Below are 24,114 nucleotides of genomic sequence, written 5' to 3'. Positions count from 1 at the left end.
GACAGGACCTGAGGAAACGAGGGAGGTGGGTGTGCTGTTCGCTCTAATAACCTCCCCATGGCGCTGGGTGGGGAAAACGGACGGCCTTTTCAACGCAGGCCGAGCTAATGGGGCTTGAAGTGCCCAGGCGGGCGCTGGGTTATCCGCCCCCTCCGGGGCAGGGGGGCTGTGGGGGAAAGAGACGTGGTGCTCTGCTAAACGTTCTGCCGGCCCTAGGCCGGCCCAGCCCCGGAGAGGAAGGGCGGGCTGGCAGCGGGGCCCTCAGCCCTTCTCCCGCCTTCACCAGCCAGTGAGGCGGCTGCCTGGCAGGAAGGGGAAGGCGGGAGCCGGCGGCTGGGGGAGTCCGGCATCCTCAGCGGGAAGGGCGGGCTCCGGACTGTGCCGCCTGGTCCCGCGGTGGCTCGGCACCCCGCTCCTGGTTGTCGGCCCTTTCCTGCCCAGGAGAGCGCCGGAGAAATGAGGGCCAACTGTAAGGAACAACCACTGGGGGCTGACCGGCAGGCTCCTCGGCGGTGAGGCGGCGCCATCTTGCAATACGGAAGAAAAGCTGTGGCGGGCGCCATTTTGCATCTGAGAGAGGGATGAGAAGAGCCGCCCTATTTTTCCCTGCTTGGGCGCCGCCATTTTAGGTTACGGCAGAATCTGCGCCTTCCCAGCGCAACCTCGCAGGGCGCCGCCATCTTGGCTTACGAACAAGACGGCGACCCGCAGGGGTCCTCACCCCCTCCCTTCCTCCCTTTAGGTGTCTTCATAAAATGCCCGTGGAGAATCCCCTCTTTTTTCGCCCCGCTCCCAAGATGGCGTCGATGCGGGAGAGCGACACTGGCCTGTGGCTGCACAACAAACTGGGCTCCACCGACGAGCTGTGGGCGCCGCCGAGCATTGCCTCGCTGCTCACGGCTTCGGTGATCGACAACATCCGCCTCTGTTTCCACGGCCTCTCCTCGGCCGTCAAGCTCAAGCTGCTCCTGGGGATGCTGCACCTGCCCCGCCGGGCGGTGGATGAGGTGAGTGCCGGGTGTAGGAGCTTGCGCGGGAAGCTTAACCGAAGCGGGATGTGTGTGTGTGTGAGGGGGGGGAGAGGTCTGTCGGAGATGGCGTGAGGGGAGAAGGAAGGCGGGGGGGGAGGGGGAGCAGCGGCAGCACCACCTACCCCGCCCGCCCTTTTCTTTCCACATGGAGAAGCGGGGGACGCCGTGCGGTCGGAGCGGCCTGGCGGCAGCCCTGAGGTGGAGAGAAGCTCGGCGGCGGCTGCTCCTCCATGGCAGGTGCCCGCCCGTGCTCGGCGGGGTTTGCACGGCGAGGCTGGTCCCCGCAGGCATCCCCGCTTCTCCCTTGCGGCCTTTCGGGGAGGGGGCTGTAGGAGGCCGTGGCTGGCAGAGCGGTGCCTTGAGGCCCAGCTCGGAGGGCTCGGCCTTCGCTGTGAGGAAAAAGTGCTCAGATTCCCCGTGATAAGGGAGAGAGTGGAGCGGTATCTCTGCTGCTGCTCCTCCTGCTCTTCGGGGAATCCCTGGTTGCTACTAGGCTTCGGAAAGCAGTTTTGACCTGAAACCCATCTTATGCCTCCACACGGACTCAGAGGTGTAGGGCTGGTGTTTTGATACAGTTTAGGTGCCTTTGGGGAAGAGAGCTTTTCTGTGGCTGTGCTTGTCCTAAGAGTAGGACAAAGAGGCGTGATCCCTTAGGAACAGTCTTGTTTGTTTGGCTTCCTTCATTCTTCTTCCTTAATACTGGCAGCTGTGTAGGTGTCCCTAGGTCGAACATCTCGGCTCTGGGAAGGACAGCAGCAAGTGCTGAAACTTTGGGAATGGAAGATCTAGAGTCTGCACTGAACAGTGCTTTTTCCCACCTTCTTGCAGTTAGGTCTTGCTTGAGGAAAAACGCCATGCTGTTTTTTTTGCTTCTTTTTACCTTTCTGGGAATAGCTGGTGCTTTCCTTTACTGTCCTACCCCCACTAATAAGCTGGCTGGCTTGAGTCTGAGCTGGCAATTGAAGCAGTTGTCATAGATGCAGAAAAGCTTATTCATTTGTCCCTGGACAATACCTCATGTGCAGCTGGCTTATTCTTACCAGTAAGCAGCTACTGATGTTTGGGGCAATAGCTGGAGAATGACTGGGAAGTATTTCAGTTTCTTTAGCCAGGTTCTAAGAATTCCTGTTCTGTTTCCACTGTGTATAGTATTGGTTCCTGGTAACAATCATGGAGGTGGTGTGTAGTTAATCCCCACCTTCTTGTGTAGAGTATCCTCAGCTGTGCTTGCACCAGTCTCACTCTTGGCTAGGACACAGCTACTGCTTAGGCTTAATATACATACATACTAGGCAGGGTGTGGGGACGTGATATGTAATTTGGATTATTGTGTGCTCAGCTTTTGTGTGCTTCTAAGCTGAAAATGGACAAGCATCACCTTCAAGCAATAGTTTAGTGGATATTGATGTCTGTCTTGCCACATGCATCTGTATGATTGTTCACTGTGTTACATGTAATTTGTGTCACTTTAAAAAAATATATTCTTGTTCAGGGTGTTTACTGTAACTTTTAAAACATTATATTCATGTTTAGTGCCTGTCCAGTGCACAAGCTATCTTCCTTGTGTGTGACAAACGCAATTATGTTTTGGACAAACAAAATAAGCAAGGCCAGAAGGGGGGATGAGGAGCTATGCATAAGCTCGTGTAAACTGTGCATATGCAGAATTCTTCTGAAGTAGTGTGAAAATCCAAGTAGCTTGGAAGAAATTAGTATTGCAGTGCTTAGAAAAAGCTAGCAAATTAGTGGTGTTTTTAGATTGGAGAGAGCTTAAAAAAGCGTAGGGACCTTCTTAACTAACACTCATGCCACCTCTTTGAGGGAGCAGCATTCAAGCAAACTGAAATAACTTGTTGAAATGCTGCAGGAGTGTTCACTGGGTGGGTAAAAGAACTTTTCAAACAGTTTCTGAGGAAAATGGTAGTCAGCAGCTTTGCTTGATCTGTGCTTTTACTAGCCATGGAGATAAAGTGTATGTAAAGAAGAGCAAGTCAGTTGCTGTGCCTTTTAGTGTATTGCTAAAGTGACCAGTTGTGTTCCAAATATAAAGCTTTTGTTACTTCTGTAACAAAAAATATTGTGGGATTTCTCACTTCTTTGGTAGCATTTGTGAATCCAGTCATAAATTTAAGCTTTCATTTTAAACGGAACGTGCTTGATTGAGATCTAGGGATTTAGCGTATTTTTCAGTCCCTTGCAAAGTAGCTGTTACATCTTGATTATTCCGGGGACATGTGATTATTTTTTTTACCATTTTTTTTTTTAACTGAGATGAAGGGCTTGAAACTGTTAAAAATGAAAAACTCATGACGCAGAAATCCTTAACATTGTTAGTAGGTCTGCTATTATCATTATAGACTTCCTTCTATAAATGGTAAAAATAGTTGGTGTAACCAAACTGCTGACAGAAAGGGACATTGTCTTACCAGATACTCATCATTTGTGGTGAGTTTGCTAAAACAGGTTGTATTTGTGAAGATTTGGTACATAACTTACTGCCAAGATTTTTGATATTTTAACTGGCATTGAGTATCTTGCATACAATACCCAGAACATACATATATATATGTTTGTGTTCAGTATTATGTGTGCTGTGGTGTGTACTTTTCTGCAGTATTCTCTCATCAATGTATTGTGGAGTGCCAAGCATGGTGTCTTTTTGCTAGCAGAAATACACCAGTATAGGATACCTGTAGCTGCCTGGAAGTAAAATTTGTCATTTGGAAATCAGTCCTGTATCTGAAAATGTTTAAACTTAACTGTGAAAGTACTTCATTAGTCTCTTTAGGAAGTCATATGTGTGTTTTCCATGCCATGTGCCAGTCTGTATCAATCGTGTGAGAAGCACTGAGCTGGCATTTGGAAACTTAATAGTATTGGAAAATATATTGCATCAGCTTTGTAAAGCTTCGTGAATCTCAATAGTGGATGCAGGATATGTTACTGGTTTGTTATGTAACATGTTAAATGATATTTCCCTCTCTAGATAACAGATTGGACTTAGTTATTTTATATCAGTGTTTTTTCCTGTTTCTCTAGAATAGCCTTTTCACTGAGGCATAGAGTAATGTGGAAACCATTTGGGAGCAGATATATGAGTAAAAAGTTATGTGGGAATCTAGAAAAGAGTGGTGGTATTTGGTTTAGAAGGGGTTTAATTGGCTGCTGGTCCTTTCTAAATCTCTGTGAAAGCTTCAGTCTGGACAAGTGAATCTTCAGTGAGCTCTCTTGAAAGCTCAGTTGTTTGCTTGAGTGTTTTTTTTTTCTAAAACATAATATCCTTCAATTTTCATGATGTTTTCATTCAACCCTCCAAATATTGTATAGATACAGGTGACTTAATCCTCATAATGCTCCTGTGGGATAGGTAATAAACCTAAATTTTTATCATGCTGTGAACCTTATTACTGCTTGCTTGTTCCTGCTGACTAATAAGAATAATTGGCTTCCATTTTCATTTTAAGTTAAGTGTATTTTGTAGGCAGTTATCAAAAATATCCTTTCCCACTGTTACTCTCTGGGCAGAATTTGCTAACTCTTGAATCTCCCTGCTCCCCAGCTTTTCATCTGCTAAATTTTTTCCACATAATCATGCTTATTTGAAATGATGCCTAAAGCTCAGTGTAGTGCTGACTGGAGTTTCAGTTGTGAATTTGGCAGAACAGTTACTTCTGTTTATTTTGTATATTATATCCTTGTTAACCTGATTCACAATGGCAAGTGCAAGTTTTCTTTTTGTGCCAGCATTTCATTTATTTGTTCAGGGTTAGACTCTGATGTTACAACCAAGTCTGGAATGAGGACTATGTGCTTTTGTGCACTCTGAATTATCTTGAGAGGAAGAGGCTGCCTATCCTGGCAGCAGCCTGCCCTTTTGTGACAATAGTGGCAAGAGAGCAAAAGCTAAGACTGTTTCTTCTCGCTTGGCTGTGTGAATCGGGAGTCCTCTGTTCATGCTACTGCAAAAGAGTAAGAAGGCACATGACACTTGCCTTTCCCTCTGTCTTCAGAACAGGCAGGCTGCTGTGCATCTTTCTGGTCTGCATTTAGTGTTCTTATTTTTTCTGTGATGTAATATGGTATACTTTAATCTAATATTACTCTTGGCCACTTCTACTCTTTCATGATTAAAATACAAAACATATATAGTAGTGATATTTGATCCATCCTAGTTTTGTGTTGCGTAAATATTAATACTGTACTTCCAATCCAATGCTTTTAGCTTAATGAAAATGCTCTGTAATAATGCAGATACCTATCAAATATCACCTTCTCTATGACCCCTGAAAGATTAAAACTTGATTGGCTTTATTTGCCAGCTGTTGATGCAATTGTCTAAAGGTATAGTCACATATATAAATTTAGGCTTAATATAAAGCAAACAAATGGAAACTCTTTGCAAGAAGTAATCTTGGAGCTATCATTTTGTGTATTTCTAGTAATATTTCCTTTTTTACCCCTTCCCACGGTGCTGTTTGCGTATTCTTCCTGCACAGCCATTATTAATTTCCCTTTGTCTCTGTTCCCAGACTTTTGCTGTCCTGCCTGATCCTTTCTTGTTAGGTGTTTCTAGTCATGCCTTATGCTTTTTTTTTTTTGGTGCCAGCAGGCTGAGAAAAATACTTGAGATCCTTAAGTTTTGGATGAGAGAAATGCTAGAGCATGTTGCATCATATCTTGATGTTCATGCTTAACAAGACGCTGGTTGGAGCTGATGGGACTATTATTGACCCAGTGTTGCAGTTTTACACAATTGAGAGCTTGGGATCATGGCTGTGCTCTATAAAATAACAGGAAAAACTGTATGTAGCTGCGTTTCATGCATTCTCAAACTGCAAATTAAATTTTTTTTTTTCAGCTGCCAGTTCAACTGTGAACTGGGAACGTGTATTTAAATTGTCATTTGAAGACAAGCCTGAGTCAAAACTCAAATCCAGGCTTGTTAAATGCAAACCTGTATTCAGGCAAGGTCTCTGGTTAGCTCACAGCACGTGCTAGTGTGCTTTGCTTCCCTGTGTGTGACAGTGACTGTTCTTTCACCATGTTCTTTCTGCTGTGAGACCTTGTGATAATGCTATTTGCCTGGTGCTAGGCAAACAAGTTGTTTCAGGGCTCCTTTCTTGAAGGAACCAAAGTCATATGAAGCGATGGGTTGTGTTTTAAGTAGGTTGCCTGAACTTTTAGCTGCCTTGAGAGCAGAGTGGATGTAGCGTGCCCAGACAAGAGCTTCATAGGAATATACATAGTATAGGCATGTAGCTCTGTGAATTTTTGCTACAAATAGTTTTGTGGAGCAGATATGAAGGGTAAATTGGGAGAACGCAAGAAAAATCTTTCCTCCAACTATTAGCGGAGTTTGCTTTGATGGAGGAAATTACATTCTGTACACTTACCTGCATTAGTGATGTCCAGATAAAAGCTTGTAAAAGAGCTATAAATAAACCATAGCTTCATTGGCTTTCATGGTATGTTTTAAATTTTCAAATGTTTTGCATAAATCAGTACTGTAATTCCTACAGGATAGGTAAGAGAATAAGGGACTTTGTTTCGATAGTATTCACACTTGTCCTCATCCACTGTAGGAGAAGCGATTTGTGATGCGCAGTTTAGGATTAAAATAGAGAGATTTACAAGTCTGTGTGGAATCTGGGCGGGGTTTTTTATGTTTACTGAGAAAGAAATGAGCAAAGGAGGACAACAAAGACTAGAACCTTAGAAATTGATGCTCTTCATTTGGATAAGTGTTGGTTAAATTTGACAGCATGTTAAACAGTGTGGCGTCAGTTTTAATCCAAACCAAATCAATAGTCCTGCCGAAGGTGGTAACTGACTGTTGTAGTGTCTGCTTTCTGCTCCACTCTTTTCCTGGTTCTAGGGTTTGTGCGACTGTAGTCAGCCACACCAAGAGGCTTATCAATCTTAAAGCTGTGGGGAGATGCTAGTTTTCAGTCAGATGAACTGATCTGGTTCATTAGACAAGCGCATTACTATGAGTGCTAAAACATGCAATGGGTAAAGGACAAATTGCCCCTATCTTGCACTTATAGACCTCTCTGAAGTGAGAGGGCAATAACATTGTATGGATGGAAAGAATTGAGAAATGTCAATGTGTGCCTGACTCCTGAGGTTTAAAAGTGCTTGGGAGGAGAAAATGGAGACCAGAAATCTAACTTTTATTTCTTAGAGTTGCATGGGTGGATTGAGCTTATTTTATGAAACTTTCATGTAAGAAAAGGCTGATTTTAAGTAAAGGGAAAGAAATACAGCATGAAGGTGAATATCTTGCTTGTCTCCACATGCTCAGAAACATGTAGACAGTAACTAAGCTACATGTGCCACAATGGGTTGTGAAAAGTCAAAATTCAGGGATTTCCTTATGCTTGCTTGTAAATGCTTCAATGTTAATACCATACAGACAGAGTATGCCTAAATACTTTATGTGGTTTTACTCTGTTTTGTGGCTTGATAGACACACAGCATATCTCAAACATCTTAATTCTATGAAGCTAATACTTCTAATTCTTACGTAAGAGTTTACTTACTAAGGAAAAAAAGCAAGCATTCAGTTTTTGTTTGGGGGGTTTAGGCTTACCTGTGAATGAAGTGAAACAACTAATTGAAAAGGTACACTGTGTAAAACCCTGGCTGTAGTCACCTTGATTTTTATGTCATTTCATGGTGCCAACAGACATGTTTATCAGTAATTTAAAAAAAAATAATAATACTACGACAGTAATAATTTTTAATCTTAAGCATTATATTACATTTCTCAGGTTAGATGCTTAAAGAAAAATAATTTTTTTCTGATTATGTAAACTTTGGATAGATGGAAAATCTTGTTGCTTGTTGTATTAGAGGACTGGGTGTACTTCTGTAATATGTAGTTTTTGTCAAACAATACAAACCCACATTATATTGGCCTAAGCTTAAGTACCATTTTGAGGACTTAGTTTTTGTTCATATGATGCAGATTTGGTCTGTCTGCTGTATTATTCTGTACTCCAGAAAGGGGCACATCTTCATTTAGATGCCTGTTCTAAATAACTTATTTTATTCTAGTTGTATATTCTTATCACTGAATATAAGGTGTGGGTACACTGGGAATATAAGTGTCTCCTTATGTCCCACAGTAATGTGAGAATCTGGCCTGTTGCTTTTAGTAAAAATGTTCAGTAGTAAACAAAGCTTCAAGCTGCCAAAAGCTCAAACCAAACTTGGATTAGATTGACCGAAAGCAATATTTAAAAAAAAAAAATTATCTTGGTTCATTCTTTACTTAGTTCTAGAGTTAATGTATAACTGTGTTGAAATGGTCTCCCTCTTCCCTTCCCCGGTAGTAAAACATTGTGCATGTTTGTGCTAGTGTATTTTTAAAATATAAAAAGAAAACCAAGTATAATCTGTTTAAAACTGTCTCCAATTGGCTGATTTTCTTTTTCTTTTTTTGTTAGATGAAAGGGGCACTGACTGAAATTATCCAGCTCGCTACCTTGGATTCAGACCCCTGGGTCTTAATGGTAGCTGATATTTTAAAATCCTTTCCAGATACTGGCTCCCTTAACCTTGATCTTGAAGAACAGAATCCCAATGTTCAAGATATTTTAGGAGAGCTTAGAGAAAAAGGTAAGCCTTTTCTGTCAATAAAAATTACAGGAATATGATGCCTTTTTTCAGAAATAACCTGTCATTTCACAGGCATTCTTGCTATCTTAACAGTATTGGTAGCAGGACAAGCAGTATGTCTTGTCTCTTAACTGCCACAGTTCGTGACCTGGCATGTTACTGAACTGTGATATTTGAGGAGTGGTAACTTCTTAAATTATCTTTTCACACGTCATCAGAACTTGCACATCAGGTATTGCCCTGAGTGTTTGTGAAGGGCAGCATGCAAGTTAATGTGGATTCATTAGTATCATAGATGGACTGTATGTGAATTGATAGGTAGTTAGCTATCTGCAGCTATCAGATAGCTATCTGTAGCTATCAGACTTACTGCAGCTTAGTAAGTTGAGCTTTTTCATATATTGCTCTGTCTTGTATGTTGTAGTACTAAAGAAGACAGTAAGGCCCTGCTTCTGCAGTGCTTTGTGTGGACAGCCTTGTGTGTGTGGAAGCACCACCGGTCTGTTGGGCGGATGGGGTGCATCTCTGCTGGAAGTCCTCCTCTAGCCAACAAATAATAGGTGCTGTGGGGGAGACTGATCCCAAGAAGAGTTATGCTGCTGATGTCCAACTAGCTATGGATTGCATAGCAGCTGAAAATACTGACTCGGGCACTTGCACAATTGCTGCTTCAAACAACGTAATAAATGGTGATGCAAAGCTACTCCTACTTCAGTGGGTTTGATTTAGCACATTGACTAGAAAAAGCCCTCAGGCATCAATGGGCAGACAAGGTCTTGGAGTTAGGATTGCAGCAGACCAATAATGAAATGACTTGGAGGTGGAAGCATTTTGTTTTCTTACTATAAACAAGTGATAATTTGTCTGTTCACACTTTTGGCTTGGACTTCTGTTTAGTAGCTTCCTTTTTATGTGTAATTTTTAAGGAATCTGAGAACTCAGTCTTTTTTGTTGTCTTTTAGTCTGACAAAAGTAGCATATTTAAGATTCCTATAATTTGAATAGGTATGATTAACATGGAAGCTCTTAAGAAGTTAATGTGAAAAACAAACATCCTAATAACTGGTTATATACTGTGTAATAATTAGAACTAAGTTTAAAACAAGTAATCTAAAATTTGAAAACACCTGTAGAATCTAGTTGTAAAATGTTTTTTAATTAGCTATCAAAGAGGTGCTAATACCCATGTGTGTTGTGTTAACTCTTTATGCAGTAAGCGAATGTGAAACTTCAGCTATGTTGCCGTTGGAATGCCAATACTTAAACAAAAATGCCTTGACAACACTAGCTGGACCACTTACTCCCCCAGTGAAACACTTCCAGCTGAAAAGGAAACCTAAAAGTGCCACTCTCAGAGCTGAACTCTTGCAGAAGTGTAAGTAGTATTACAGCTAGTTGATAAGATTGAGTAACAAATTAAATGGTGATAGGAGAATCTATATTCAGTCTTATTCTCCAGTGGGGAGAATATCCCCCCAATGGGGATATACATTAAAATTTTCTAAGAGCTCTGCTGGCTGATTTTATTATTATTTTTTTCTTTGATAGACTTATGTGTGGAAGAGCAGGTGCAAGTCATTTTGGCCATGATTACATTAAAATGCTAATCTTGATTTAAATGCTGTTCAGATTTCAAGGCATACAAAAAGCTGTAGCTTTTTAAAGCACAGATATATTCTCTCATGGGTATATTTAACAGTCAGTTGTGAAGACTTGTGAGGGACAGCTTTGGTTAAAGCTCCTGAAACAAAACTGAAATGAGCACCTAGTTTTATTTTGCCACATGTTTTTGCAACAGGGAACAAGAGCTGATAATTGATGCTTTCTTTTGCTCAGTATGGCTATATAGGGTGTGAAAGCCAAGAGGGGTTTTGCTAACAAAAGGCAGCGCGTGTGTGCATATATGTATTGGTAACCGCTTTAACTAAGCGATCTTAAAATAGTTTACGGTACCTGCTATTCTGTTGCAGCAGCTTGCTTCTTTCTTGCGTGTGACTTGAGTAGTTGGTCTGGTTAAATACAAGATTTGTAACTTTTTATAATGCTATATGGAACTTTCTTTAATTATTTCAGTCTCTGTTAAGTAAATTGCCTACTCTGGTAATTTCTTTTAGTTTAGACCATGTTGTCAATTGCATAGTCATATTGATTTTGCATTTTCTCCAAATACTGTGTTCACCTTGCATAAATGATCTGGGTTTTAATTAAAACATAATTCTTTCTTTGTTGCTGTTCCCATCTTTTTATGTATTAGTTAATAACATTTCGTATAAGAAGCAATGTATTGTGTTTTTTCAGCACATATTGTGTAATAACTAAAGCTTTTTTTTTTAGCAACAGAAACTGCACAACAGCTGAAGAAGACTGCAGGAGTGCCTTTCCATGCCAAAGGCAGGGGATTGGTCAAAAAGATAGATACGACAAGTATGGCTCGCTTTCATCACTTCCCGGAAAGAAAATCTGATAAAATAGCCTTGATGAAGACTAAAATTACCATCTAGTTTTTGCAAAAACTTAATTCTTTTTGAAGCCAAGGATTTCTCCCTTTCTGCCTTCATCTCTCCTGACATTTAAATGTTTCTGACTTGTCTTGTCAGAAAGAAACACAAGTGTGAGGTTTTTCTTAAATGACAAGTATATCTGCCATGCTTCTAAAATGTACGCAGCTAGATCATTCCTATAGACTTTGGTAAGAATTTAAGTTGCATCACTCCAGGAATAATTCCTGACTAAGCCATATTGCTCCAAAAGGGAGCAGAGTGGATCACAGTAATCTGCTGTGCTCTTTGAAATACTTTGAATTAGACTGAAACTATCTTGTATTTGTATAATTCTGCGTGGAGAAAGAAGAGGGGACAGTGTGTTCTCTGCAGCCAAGACTGTGCAGTGGCTTCTATTTAATGGGTGTCACAAAGATGTATAATTGTTCTTCAACTTTGCATTAATAGATTTCAGCTGTTTGCTGAAGTTTCTGAGCTGCTTGAATCTTTCAAATAAGTTTTTGTCTAGGAAGAAGAGGAGGGTTCAAAATTAGCTACATACTTCAAATCAGTGCACAAGTATAACTTTTCTGACCACCAATATGATGCTGAGATGTAAAATTTGAGTGACTTCTTGGTGTAGTGGCCAGAAGCTATGACGTACTTTGATGCTATTTAAGATGAGTTTTTGAGCACCAAAATTTGGCCACATGTTCATGCAGCAAATGCAAAAAGTATAGTTGTAATTTGAATTAAAATTGTCCCAGGATAGAAACCGACCATTAGCTCTTCTTGGCATTCTTTTTAGCCATTGAACTAATGGAGCTAGTTTTTAGGCTTAGCCTTTAGAGCCAAGTGGTCTCTGGAAATATGAGTTATGGGACCAGCTGGGGTTTACTATGCTGAAACTTAGTCACTTTGGTCAGAGAGAATTGTCCTATGGTACAAAGGTTTTCAGTACAACATACAGAGGCATACAGAGTATCTAACCTCAGACTAAAATTCTGTGTTTATCTTCAAATTGTAGGGTATGATGAGATTGTCAGGAGGCGCAAAGACCTGATAGATATGTATATGTGTCCCTAATTTTTTAGCAGCTGATGAAAGAATGCTGTCCTCAACGCTTACATTAAGTGTGAGGTAGAAGGGTAACGGTGTAAAGTTGGGGGAAAACAGCTTCTTCTAGCTGTAGCAGTTTCTACTTAGTATAGAGACAGTAGGTTTTCTATTAGCAATATAGATCCAAATTGGGTCTTCCTACTTGTGCAAACAGCAGCTCCAGAATTTCAAACCCCTGTGTAAAGCAGTAATTTACCTTTCCAGTAGATTATGAGCCCTTGGCCCTGCAGAAGCTTCGCTAAGAATCTTTGATGAAGTACAGTTTTACCAAGTAACTAGATCTTAAAGTTCAAAGAGTAGCTTTGGCAATATTTGGATTCAGAACATTCATGCCCGATACCTTGTTATGTGTTCAAAGTTTATAGGTGAGGAAAGCCTCGATGTATGTGAGAAAAGTGTATTTTGATAGCAGTTCTCCTGTTTGCTTACTTCATGTAGAATGGGCCTGCAAGCATTAGCCTAGAGATTGGCCCTTACTCCTTGTTTGAAGGGTAAAACGTAATTGACCTTTGAGTGACACATAGTGTGTTACAGACATTTCCACACTATGAACATTTGAAGTTAAAGGGGAAGGGGGGGTGTGTGTTAAAAAGGGGAAAAGCCGAAGAACTCCTCATTATTGCTTTTTGTAACTAATTAAATATATAGATTACAATTGTTGCCTTTTTTGATCTTCCCTAAGCACCACTCAAAGGAATACCAAAACAAGCTCCGTTCAGGAGTACTTCAGCACCTAGTGTATTTAGTCCTTCTGGAAACAGAACTCCTATTCCTCCTTCAAGAACACCTTTGCGCAAAGAAAGAGGAGTAAAGGTGGGTGCACTGTTTCGTAGTCTCTTGCTTTCTCCTCCCTGATCTAAAGTGAATTTCTGATGCTGTTTTGAATGAAGTAGCAATGTATTAAAGAAAAAATTAAGGACAATATTTACAGGTAAACTACATAAGTTTGGCAATGGTTATTATATTCTTTATGGTCTCTTTAGCTTCTAGATATTTCTGAGCTGGATATGGTAGGTGCTGGCCGTGAAGCAAAGAGAAGAAGAAAGACATTAGGTTGGTATAGCATGCTTTTTACAAAGTCTATTAATACACCTGGAAATAGGATCTAGATTTGTAGTACCGTTTTGTTCTTCATTTGTTAAAACTTATTTCAGCTGAACTTTAAAAAAGGAGAGGGGAGAAAAAAACCAAACCCAACCAAAAATTCTTTAAGGGAGGATTTTCACTTTTTTAGTTTTTTTTTTAATGCTCCCTATCATATTGCCAAGTGCCTAGGTAATAACTCAACTCAGTTGCATTAAAGGATTGAACTAGTCATTTGTGCTTTGGGCAGCATATAGGTGTGTGAGTGGCTTCAGTACTGGAACTGTTCTGAGATATTTTGGTATACTTCTTTCTACTGGCTATGTGGCCAAGTAGATTAATGGAAAATAACGTTGACAAAACTTATAGCGCACTCCAGAATCCTGGCTGAGAGATCTTAACAAGTGAATAATATCTGATATACTGCTGTTAAGTCAAGTGACAGTGCAGTCACTTAACCATATCAGGAAGATACACTAGGCAGCATAGTTTCCCCAAAACAACCATTTTATATTTGTCACAAGAAAAAATTAGTACCATCTCATAACAAAATCTTAATTGCAATTAGACTTTTGTTACGGTTTTGGTGCTTCCTAATATCATGAAATTAGCCGGTTCTGCCTCATTACTCAGTTACTGTATCTTGGTGGATATACATTGTAGTTCAGTTCGTAATTGTGTTGATTATAAAATTGTGTATGAAGATTACTGTATCTACCAACCTTTCAGTGTATACCTCTTTAAGCATGTTTTACCAGACTTTGAGAAATGCATTTTTGTATCTTTGTTTAAAAAGGTGTATCTGATTCAGTATTTCAGGAAACTTCCTTGAACTGACTTCTATTTTTATGCAATAGATACAGAAGTTGTGGAAAAGCAAGCCAAAGAAGAAACAGTAGTAGAAAATGCTACCCCAGATTATGCTGCTGGCCTTGTGTCTACACAGGTAAAACCTAACAAAACCAAAGCAAACAAAAAAGAGGAAACCATGATGCATGTATTCTAAAACACTTAAACACTAATGATATTTTACTAACTTCTTGAAATATGCCTCTTAATGTAAAAATGTTTACATAATTATTTCAAAATTCCATTATGTTTTCATTAAACTAGATAAAAAATTGGAAGCAGGATGAAGGTAAAGTTTTTGATTGTTTTCTTGTTGCTGTTCTAAGTTTGTGATGGGGTATGGCGTTTCTGTAACTGAGGATTGTAGTCTTCTGTCAGAGATGAAAGAGATGGAAGGGTTCTCTGATCATACAGAGGTACAATCATTTTTGGGAGTTCCTGCAGGTTTCACTTGGTGCCTGTGCATCCTTTGTGACCCTAGTGGAACAGTGCCCACAGTGAGGATCACTTATCATTGGCCTATGCCCAGGAGGGATAGCTGAATATAAGCAGCCAAGTAAGAAGGAAGTATTTACAACTCATCTGTCTTCTGGCTCGAGAAAAGAACCTACACACTAGTACCTGTACCGTTCTGTGGTTCTCTTCTCCATTTTTAGTTTGTAATCTTAGAGAATTGATGCTCTAATCCAGAAGGCAGACTTTTTTCTGAGGTCTTCGAACCTATATGTAACTGTGCTTAGCCAGTCCCATTGCTACTGATAGGGGAGGAGAAATACAGTGGAATTGGTGTCCATTCAAATTACCTATGGCTTACAAACTTATTCTTTTTAAAACCCATAAACTTCAGAGGTGGCCACTCCTTGTCTTAACAGTCATCTTGTCTTTTTAATCCAAAAGTTGTTTAGGATCCATTGAAAAAGCTAACCTGTTGCTAGAGGTAGGTCAGTTGGGGAGTGGAGGGAGGAGTTGCGTGTAGAGGGTTTTTTCATATCCTTTCAGATACAGTGTTATTAGTAAAAATGCAATGCAGCTTTATGTTTTCTCAGTCAGGACATAGTTATTACAAGAATGTTAGGTCCTCCACCCACTTCCAAGTTAAAACTACTCCAGCAAGCGTTGACCTGGAATTAATTTGGACAACTGGGTTCTTTAGATACTAACAGATAATTTGAGGCTGCTGCAGCTAGTGTTTGCAAGCCTCTCGGGGTGATAGAAATGCATCTCAAATCTTAAGTGTCTTCTCGTGTTCTAAATTTTAAGTGGTCGTGATTAGCTCTGCCTGTTAAAGTCTGTGTGTTGACATTGCAACACTTGCCTTTGGAGAGCACTCCATGTGAACGACTTGTGTCTTGGTTAGTAAGCCAGGGGTTCTCTCCTCTAGAGCCTGATAGTAAGCACATGCAACATTGGTCCCGTGGTTATGGGGGTAGCAATCTATGGCACACATGCCAAAACCAACATATAGGCAGATATTGGTAGGCCTGTGTCAGGAGTGAGGGTCACAGCACTCTGCGGAAAGACAAGAAGAGAATATCTTTTTTGGCAAGTTCCACATTTTACAGAGTATCCATCTTAATTTTGTATAGTAACGCTACCTTAAAGGATTTTTCTGCTAGACTTATTCCCCCCAAACGTCTTTCCTCTGTCAACCCCTTATGTTTGTAGGCTGGATTGGATTAAAGTGAAGATCTTCATAGAGATACCATGCGGTTGTCTCTGTGCTGTGTGCGCAATATCATGCATGATGCCACATGTGGCATTTTCTTGGCTTGATCCTAGATGACATCCATCATGTTCGTGTTGACTGCCTCTTCAGTGGAAGCAGGGTTTTACCTGTGCTTTTACTGCTGCCTTTTGCTTGCTTATGTCCCAGAGGCCTTTGCATTCTGCTGGGTGATATTTTAGTAGGCCTTTTGCCTACGGATGAACACAGGTTTCTGCTTGCTGATAGTGAAGAACATGCTTGCTCCAGCAGAAGATCACTTATTTCTATAATGTAATTCTTCAGAGAGCACCATCTGCGCAAATTTCATCATTTGGTCTCCACAGCACTAACTGAGGAATGGGACAAAAGAACAGCAGCTTGACTTTCTTTGCAGAAGTATGTTCTCTGTAAAAGTTTTTTTCCTGGCTCAGGTTGTGCCTTTGGAAGCAACTTTGATCTGAATTAGGGGAAATAAAAGGTGCTTTTTCTCTCCTAGGGTAATTCTAATGTCTGAATTTTGAATAGGGAGTTAGGGTTGAAAGGGCAGACTTGCCCTAACAGAGGAGTTCATAATTAAGTTCCCAAAAGGAATATTGTAGCAGAACTAATGTTGAAAATGTATTTAAAATGCAGAAACAGCACATGAGTATACGTGGTATGGCTGTAACACTTTCTTTTCTGTTTTACAGAAACTTGGCTCATTGAACAATGAGCCTGCACTACCTTCTACAAGTTATTTACCTGCTACCCCCAGTGTGGTGCCGTCTTCCTCGTATATCCCAAGCTCTGAAACACAGCCAGGTAAAAGACAGATTTTTGCTTTTGCACCTTAATACCTCCAGCTCTATAGGGTTTTACTGTCTATCTCTTTTATTTGCAAATTTACTGTCCCTCAACTCTACTGAAACTTTACCTTAGCAGTCTAAAAATCCATTGCAGGAACCCAGCCTTTGGGTAACCAGACATGTCATTTAACCTAAATAAAGAAAATGGTTGTTATTTTTAAGTCTTAAAATGCCTGTTAGTTAAGTCAAGCAAGCAAAGCAATTTACTGTTTGTTGGTTTTTTTTTACTCTGTAATAGAAAATCCAGCATTTTTTTTATCCCTAAAGAGACACCAATAATATACATAAGTCTAGACTACATACTCCATACGCAGATCTATATGCATGCACTTACAAAACAGTTGCTTTGAAGAGTCAGGTAAGTTTCTAGGGGCAAGTACGTATAACTTTCACCCAGGCTGGGATGAAGCCATGCATTTTACTTTTACTTTTTCATAACAATCTGATAGCTAATAGCTGAGCTCCTACGTATTTTGAAAAGTGCTACATTATTTTCAATTCTAGAAAATATTCTGTAGTAAAAAAGTGTTTGTACAAATCCTTTATTTCTACACCTCTTATTTTAACACAATTGGTTTTACTTTTCCTTCCCTGCTGCATGTAAAGTCTTAGAGGAGCATATCAGTTTGTGCTAACAGATGTGCGTGACTGGAATTCATTACCAGACCTTGTAGTTAACAGAAAACCAAATTTCAGTTTAATGCATTATTTTTACTCTTGCTTGTTGTGGTTTGGTACTGTAATATTTGTCTTTGTTTGTGAGCTCTAGCATGTTGGTCTCTATGCAAAACCTGATCACTGCACTTGGAAACAGTTCAGAATCTCTGTGAAGGTCCATGCAAATCTTTCTCTGGTAGAAAATTGGCATCTCCAGAAGGAACGCAGCCAACAGCACATCAGTGTTGTCAGCAGCTAGTATTATTTTCCAGAGCCTTGGCGTTGTGTTCAACAGCAGGAAAAGCCTAGTTTAAAATTCTCTATTGTCTTTGTTCTCTACTTTTTTTCTAATTTATTTTTTTTCCTTCTGGAGTATGGGGTATCTAGCTCTTCTTATGGACAAGGAATATAAAGCGGTTTCCTTGATACAAGATGCACACGGAAGATCCACAGATTTGGTCTCGTGTAATCTGAGGTTGCATAATTAAGACATACTTTATGCAAGTCAGTTATTCTGACATGAGAGGAAGTCAGTAATAAAACTTCAGAGATTTCTACGAAATTAATGGGTAACTAATTGTTACAAATGCTTGTCCTCTCAAGTATTCATTATCCTGCTCCACATCTTACTGGGTAATAACCATATTGTTAAAACCAATGCTGTATCTGTGCCTAGATGCAGAGTGGTAGACCTCTTGTTCTCTAAAATCTGATCTGAAAGGCATCAGTGTAGCTCTGGCTGCTTTGTATCTATCTGCCTTTTAGTCTACTGTGAACATAATGTGAATAGATTAACTTAAACCTCGTGAGATTCGTGAAGGGTACTTAAGCGGCTCTGCTTGTTTCTGAGAGCTGCAAAAGAATGTAACTGGCAAGAGTGTTTGCTAGACAGATGGTAACTTATGAAATTACAGTAACTTGATAGTATGTGTAGCCTCCACCTGCAGCCAGGTTCAGAATAGTAACTCCCTTAAGTGCAGGTGAATGGATTGACTTTGAGAAATAACAAGAGTTAGGATTTGTCAGTACTCTGGGGTTTTCAGCCTCTTAGCAGTTAGTGTCTAAATAATGAGTGATTTGTGAAGACTACATTTAATTCTGTCATCTGTTTAAGAACTTGTGTATTTTCAGTATGTGTTACTGGCTGAAACTTAATTACCATTTCCTTTGGAAGCTGCTGCTATGTTAGGTAAAAACTGATGAAATATTTTTATGGTTTTGGCTTCTACATAACAGTACAGCAGTAATCATGGTAGGGTCGGAGTACAGTTGGTTATAGCAATATAAGCTAAAAAGTAAATGAAGCGGTTTCAGTTTAATAAATCTGATATTAATTAACTATTAAACTTGATGTTAAGTATAGTGTAGTGTAATCCATACTGGACAGCTGGTCACTCAGTTGTCTAATTACTGGTGAAGATAATTGAGTGGAAAGAGCCATTAGCTCTTCGGTTTTTCATACAGATATTAGATGGCTTATTAAATTGTGATGCTAAAATGGAATAATCAGAGTTTTTAGTTTTCTTGAAAGGCCATTGGTGATGCTAATCCCTGTTTGTGGACTATAATGTTTTTAATTATCCTGTTTGGTTTTTGCAGCTGGCTCTGCACGAGAGGCCTTGCAGACTAACAGACAGACTGAAGAACCTGCAGCTCCAAATGCTACCACAACTCTTCCTGCACAATTCAAACAAAGAACACCCATGTACAACAGTAACTCTAACCCACCTGCAGCTACACCTACCTCACCCCTAACGCCTACGACACCACCTGCCATTTCCCCTGCGGCACAAGCACCACAAGTGGCCCCCCAAACTCAGCAACAGGCACCACCGAAAAAAAGCCTCTCTCTCACAGTAAGTAAAACCAGGTTCTTTTTGACGACTGCTTTTGATGTAGATTGGAAAATGCAAATATTATTATGGATCTCATTTAGTATGTTGGCAGCTCCTGGCATTTGGATCATGGAGTGGTTGAGGCTGCTTTTTATAACCAAAGATAATGAAAATGTTCTGTGGCTTCGTTAGTATTGCTGTCTTAATGTAAATCACAACATTTTTATTTCTGCAGTGTTAATGTTACGGTAGGATGTCTTTATTTACTGCTATTTATTATGTAAAATAATCTTGTGTTACTCATTATAAAGAATTTTGGGAGAAAGGTGTATTTCCAGCAGAGCTGTTGCCCAGCCAATTGCATATAATGTAAACTGCTAAAAGGGATCCCATCATTGCAGTGGTAGGAGAAAAGGTATCAGCAGATCATTCTAAGGTGAAAGCCTTTATTTCTTGATCCCTTCACATGCACACACCCATTATGCATCTTCTAAAGCCTGAGAGCGGGGAGGAGAGGAAACTCAACAGCAATTATTTACATCCTGAAGCTTCTTATTGCTGGTATGTTGGTATATATTATGTGCATGCTTGAAGTTAAGCAAATAACTAATTAAAGATGCAGCTGATTTGAGACTTCGCTAAGCATGTCTGTAAGCCTGGTGTGCAAGATCTGAATTTTAAGAAGCTGGGTGACATTCTTTTTAGTACCTTTACTTCTTTTATTAAAGAAAAAAAATTCCTCAGAATTTATTGCAAGCCTGGGTCTGTTGGACTATGGAGTAGGCATTGGGGTTTTTCTCCTTTTTTCCTAATGTCATAACACAAAATTGATAATGTAAACATTAAGTTTTTTAGCACATGTTTCTGTAGCTATTTAAAGATTCGATTTTTTTTTCCAGTTTCAGAAATTGGTTGTCACTGCTGTAAGTGTTAGGTGTTAAGCATTAAGGAAGAAAAGCCTTGAGGTTAAGCCTTTTCTTTTTTACTCTTTGTAGGTCTACAGACTTCCACCTTACTCTTATGTTTATCTGTGGGTATTAATTTGGTACCTGTTGGCAGTGTTTTCTCCACTGGAATTCATATTTGTTTTATCTGTTGCAGAGGGAGCAAATGTATGCTGCACAGGAAATGTTCAAGACTGCAAACAAAGTTACAAGGCCAGAAAAGGCTCTTATACTTGGATTCATGGCAGGATCCAGAGGCATGTATTGAGACTAATTTAGCTTGCTTTTGAATACACAAATCTGAAATAGAGCCTAGCATTTCTAAATGTGTGTATGTGAGTGCAAGGCTCACAATGTATACATAACTGAACACATAATATCATAGCTTAGGGGTTGAGGAGAAGCAAGGCAGCCAGTCCAGAACAGTGAGCAGACTGGTTAGGTCCTAGTAGCCTGTCTAAAAGACCAATGAACGTAAGTTCTTTCACAGCAAGCTGAGATACAGGTTGCATAGTACAGAGCCTCTTCGCTAATTCTTTAGTGTTAGAAATGTAGCAACTGTTGTCTCAGGTACTTTAGGTAGCCACAGGTGCTGTGCAGGGAGAGAAGCTGTCTTATAGCTAGATCCTGTCATATATTTGCCTTGATAGACCAAGGCTGTTTTACCAAGAAGATTATCAGATGTAAGATGAGAAGGGGCTTAAGAGTCCTTAAGTGAACTCTATCATCTGCACTAGCTCAGGTTTCTAATTTGGTATTTGAGGGCTCTTATCACTGGAGTGCTGGAGCCTAAAAGTGGCTCACGCATTAGTGTTAATGCAATACAATATTGAACATGACCAGGGTAGAGTTACTGTGGTGATCCCTGGGCTTTAAAAGTTCTGTGTATCTTGCATTAATGATGGTGCTCTTACTACCAGATGCTACTTCAATTTGCAGTAGGAGGGTGTACTTTAATATCTACATGGACAGTTTTTTGTAATGCAAGGTAAAATATTATTTTGGAAGTGTGTCTGTTACATATATTCACATATGCATATAGAGATGAGTATATAACAATATTAATTCTTTCAGTAATAATGTCAGCATCTTCTGAAGGCTGGGTAGATAGCTGCCAACTGTGGTATTCTTGAGCTTCCTGAGTGTCAATTCCATACCTTGAAATGTGACATTCAGTACTTCTACTGGAATGGAACCGAGTCTTGGATGAATGATTTCAGGGAAGCTGTTTGGGCTTCCAGAGCAGATGAAAATTGTTGAGGTTTTTAACTACAAAATATATTCCAAATAAAGTAATTCTGGTAGTTCAAGTTTACCAACTCCCATTTAAATATAAGCTTCTCTTACGGATCTTGAGGCAGACAGAAATGACATCAGCATGCTTTACTCCGCCTTTTGTTGTTGTTCCAGTTACATTAGCCTTGGAGTCCATCTTTTGGAGTCTGGTTTTCTTACCCTTAAAACTCAGGCTCTGGTGTATGGAGGGAGGAAGATCTTTGTGTGGCTATATGTATTAGTGACATGACTTGCTCAGTTTGGGATTGGTTTGTTGAGTTTTGGGGCTTTTTTCAGCATAAAGTTTATAATCTCCATCAAGTGTTCTTTACCTTTTCTAATACAATGCTGAAATGTATAATTTTGTTCCTGTTCTTGTTTTCACAGAGAATCCTTGCCAAGAGCAAGGTGACATCATCCAAATTAAACTCAGTGAGCATACAGAAGACTTACCAAAGGCAGATGGCACTGGCAGTACCACTATGTTGGTTGATACGGTCTTTGAAATGAACTATGCTACCGGTGAATGGACCAGATTCAAGAAGTACAAACCTATAACTAATGTTTCCTAAGAGATGCAGCAACAGCAGACTGGACCAAATAAAGCTTAGAGTCAACCAGCTCATAGAGTAATTCAACTGTACAAAACGGCATTCATGCGTACATTTCTTACTACCCTCCAGAGTAAAAGTTGTGGCTCTTCAACCTGACTGGGCTCAGTGAACGCAGAAGAAGATGGTGTTAAACTTGCTTTGGTTTTGTTTTGGGGTTGTTTTGGTTTGTTGGGGTTGTTTTTGTTTTGGGTTTTTTTTTGTTTTTTAAAAAAGGAATCTTGGGAGAGGGAGAGGTGATCTTAGCAGGGGGAAGTTGGTGTGTTTTTGTTTTCCTACAGTTCAAGATGCCAGAAAAGGAGATCACAACTGAAAGATTACAGATGGGAGCAGTTTACTTCTGAGTACCGGAAGAGAAGATTACTGCGCAGTCATTCATGGTTTACCGTTAAATGAGGGCACAGATCTTTATTGTGAAAATATTCTCTTTGGCTACATGGGCTCTATTTTAAGAATGGACATTTAAAGCACCAAAAGTCGGTGCTTGACTATTTTGTAATTCAGCTGCAGTATAACTAAATATTGCAGGTGGTAGATGTCCAGCGTCTAATGGTACCCACTGTATGTTTATCTTGCTTATGCTTGGGCCATAGGATGGGATTGAGCAACTTTGTTAACTCACTGTATTGTCAGTGTCCATGCCCAGCATGAGTTAATCTGTATTTGGCGTTTTTTGAGATCAAAAGAAACAGTATCGTAACTTTCTGAAGAAAAAAAAAAAAATCAAAATTAAGAAAAAAGTAGCAGTGGCTTGTCACTACCTGGAAGTGACAGCTCTTTGCCATGTAAGTCTTAGGGTAGAAGTTGATCTATGGCTCTTGCATAGCCCTTTGAACAGCACAACTTACCTGGGAGGAAGTGAAACTATTACATCTCGAGACCAATTGCAGCTTAATTTAAAGATGGCTCTAGAAGTGGTTGAGCGACAAATATCTGAATATAGATGGTTGGGAAGATTTGTTGTCTTGAGGCAGTGTTAATTTATGTTTAGTTGAGCAGTCATAACGTGTTTGATCGCCAAGCCCTGATCCAAAAAGTTTTGAATGACTGTAGCTGTGGTTCTTACCAGTGTAGTTCTATCAGTATAATCGTTAATGTGGCCACAGTTGTACTAGCATATAAATGTGCCTTATACTTCTCCTCTCCTAGTAGAAGCACATTTTTATCTTTATAACTGTGTTCACGCTACTGGTGCAATCTGGCTTTAATAGTACAAATAAAGCTTGCATGTATTGAGAAGGCATATGTACTTAGGTCAGGATTCATCCTTTGGAGACTTGGTTTCATCATTTGAAGGAAGCTTGGCTTAAATGTCTGGTTTCTGCCAATACTTGTATGTGGAGCTGTGCTTGGTTGGGAACGGTGCTTAGAAGGAAGAAATGCAAAGATGAGTAGCATAATTGTTGTTTGGTGCTGAGGAGGTACCTTGGGCTGATTAGAGGTTCATGTTAAAGTGAAACTCTTAAGACAAAATTAGGCTTTTTTTTTTTTTCCTTCCTGAAAAAAAAGCAGACCAAATCCCATAAGTACGCTTATACTAACAAAGAGGTTTAAATGATTCATTAGAGTCTTTTTGTACTGGGAAATTTTTATTGCATTTTATTTTTTTGTTTTTTCAAACAAATTATCCAACAGGACAGGGCAAGTATAAATAATGAGAAGATCTGTATTCTACAGTGTTTTAAGATGTGACCAAAAGTATACATTTGTTAACTTTATTTAAGCAAATAGACAGAATGTTCTAGTTCTTGTAGTGGGGGAGTTCTTTGATGGTACCCACTACCATTACGGAGCGTTATGCATGTATTAGTGTGAAAGTTACTCGCGTATAACTGTCACACTGGGGGCTCTCTTCCACGTATTTATCCCATTTCAGAAGCAATGTAGATTGTGATTCTGATTGCGATTTTTCTTTAAACAGATAGAAAACGGCCTGACAAGTGAGGATGAGTAGTGGGTTTTAGTTTTTTAGAATGAATTCAGTAGAAATGCGTTTTTATGGTTAACTTATTTGATTATAGTGTGTTACACAGTAAGGGCTAACAATAGAACATGAA

At 39.8% G+C, this 24,114-nt stretch overlaps 1 protein-coding gene across 2 annotated transcripts; it reads left to right on the top strand.

Annotated features, from left to right (window-relative positions):
* The first annotated feature begins 288 nt into the window (after nucleotides 1-288).
* On the top strand, nucleotides 289-22,764 carry NELFA (negative elongation factor complex member A). 2 transcript variants are annotated; one of them, XM_074587386.1, is made up of 12 exons: nucleotides 308-629; nucleotides 743-1,007; nucleotides 8,483-8,654; nucleotides 9,868-10,029; nucleotides 10,989-11,078; nucleotides 12,936-13,066; nucleotides 13,237-13,306; nucleotides 14,194-14,282; nucleotides 16,580-16,691; nucleotides 18,992-19,248; nucleotides 20,329-20,428; nucleotides 21,834-22,764. In XM_074587386.1, exons 2-12 carry the CDS (start codon nucleotides 756-758, stop codon nucleotides 22,016-22,018), a joined length of 1,620 nt encoding a protein of 539 aa, XP_074443487.1. In that variant the 5' UTR covers nucleotides 308-629; nucleotides 743-755; the 3' UTR covers nucleotides 22,019-22,764. The 2 variants fall into 2 exon arrangements, with proteins under 2 accessions (XP_074443486.1, XP_074443487.1); XM_074587385.1 differs by having other exon boundaries at nucleotides 289-1,007.
* The last annotated feature ends 1,350 nt before the right edge of the window (nucleotides 22,765-24,114 follow it).

This window comes from Larus michahellis, chromosome 5 (genome assembly GCF_964199755.1).
Source record: "Larus michahellis chromosome 5, bLarMic1.1, whole genome shotgun sequence".
NCBI classification, from domain to species: Eukaryota; Metazoa; Chordata; class Aves; order Charadriiformes; family Laridae; genus Larus; species Larus michahellis.
This window is presented reverse-complemented; position numbering and strand designations above follow the sequence as displayed.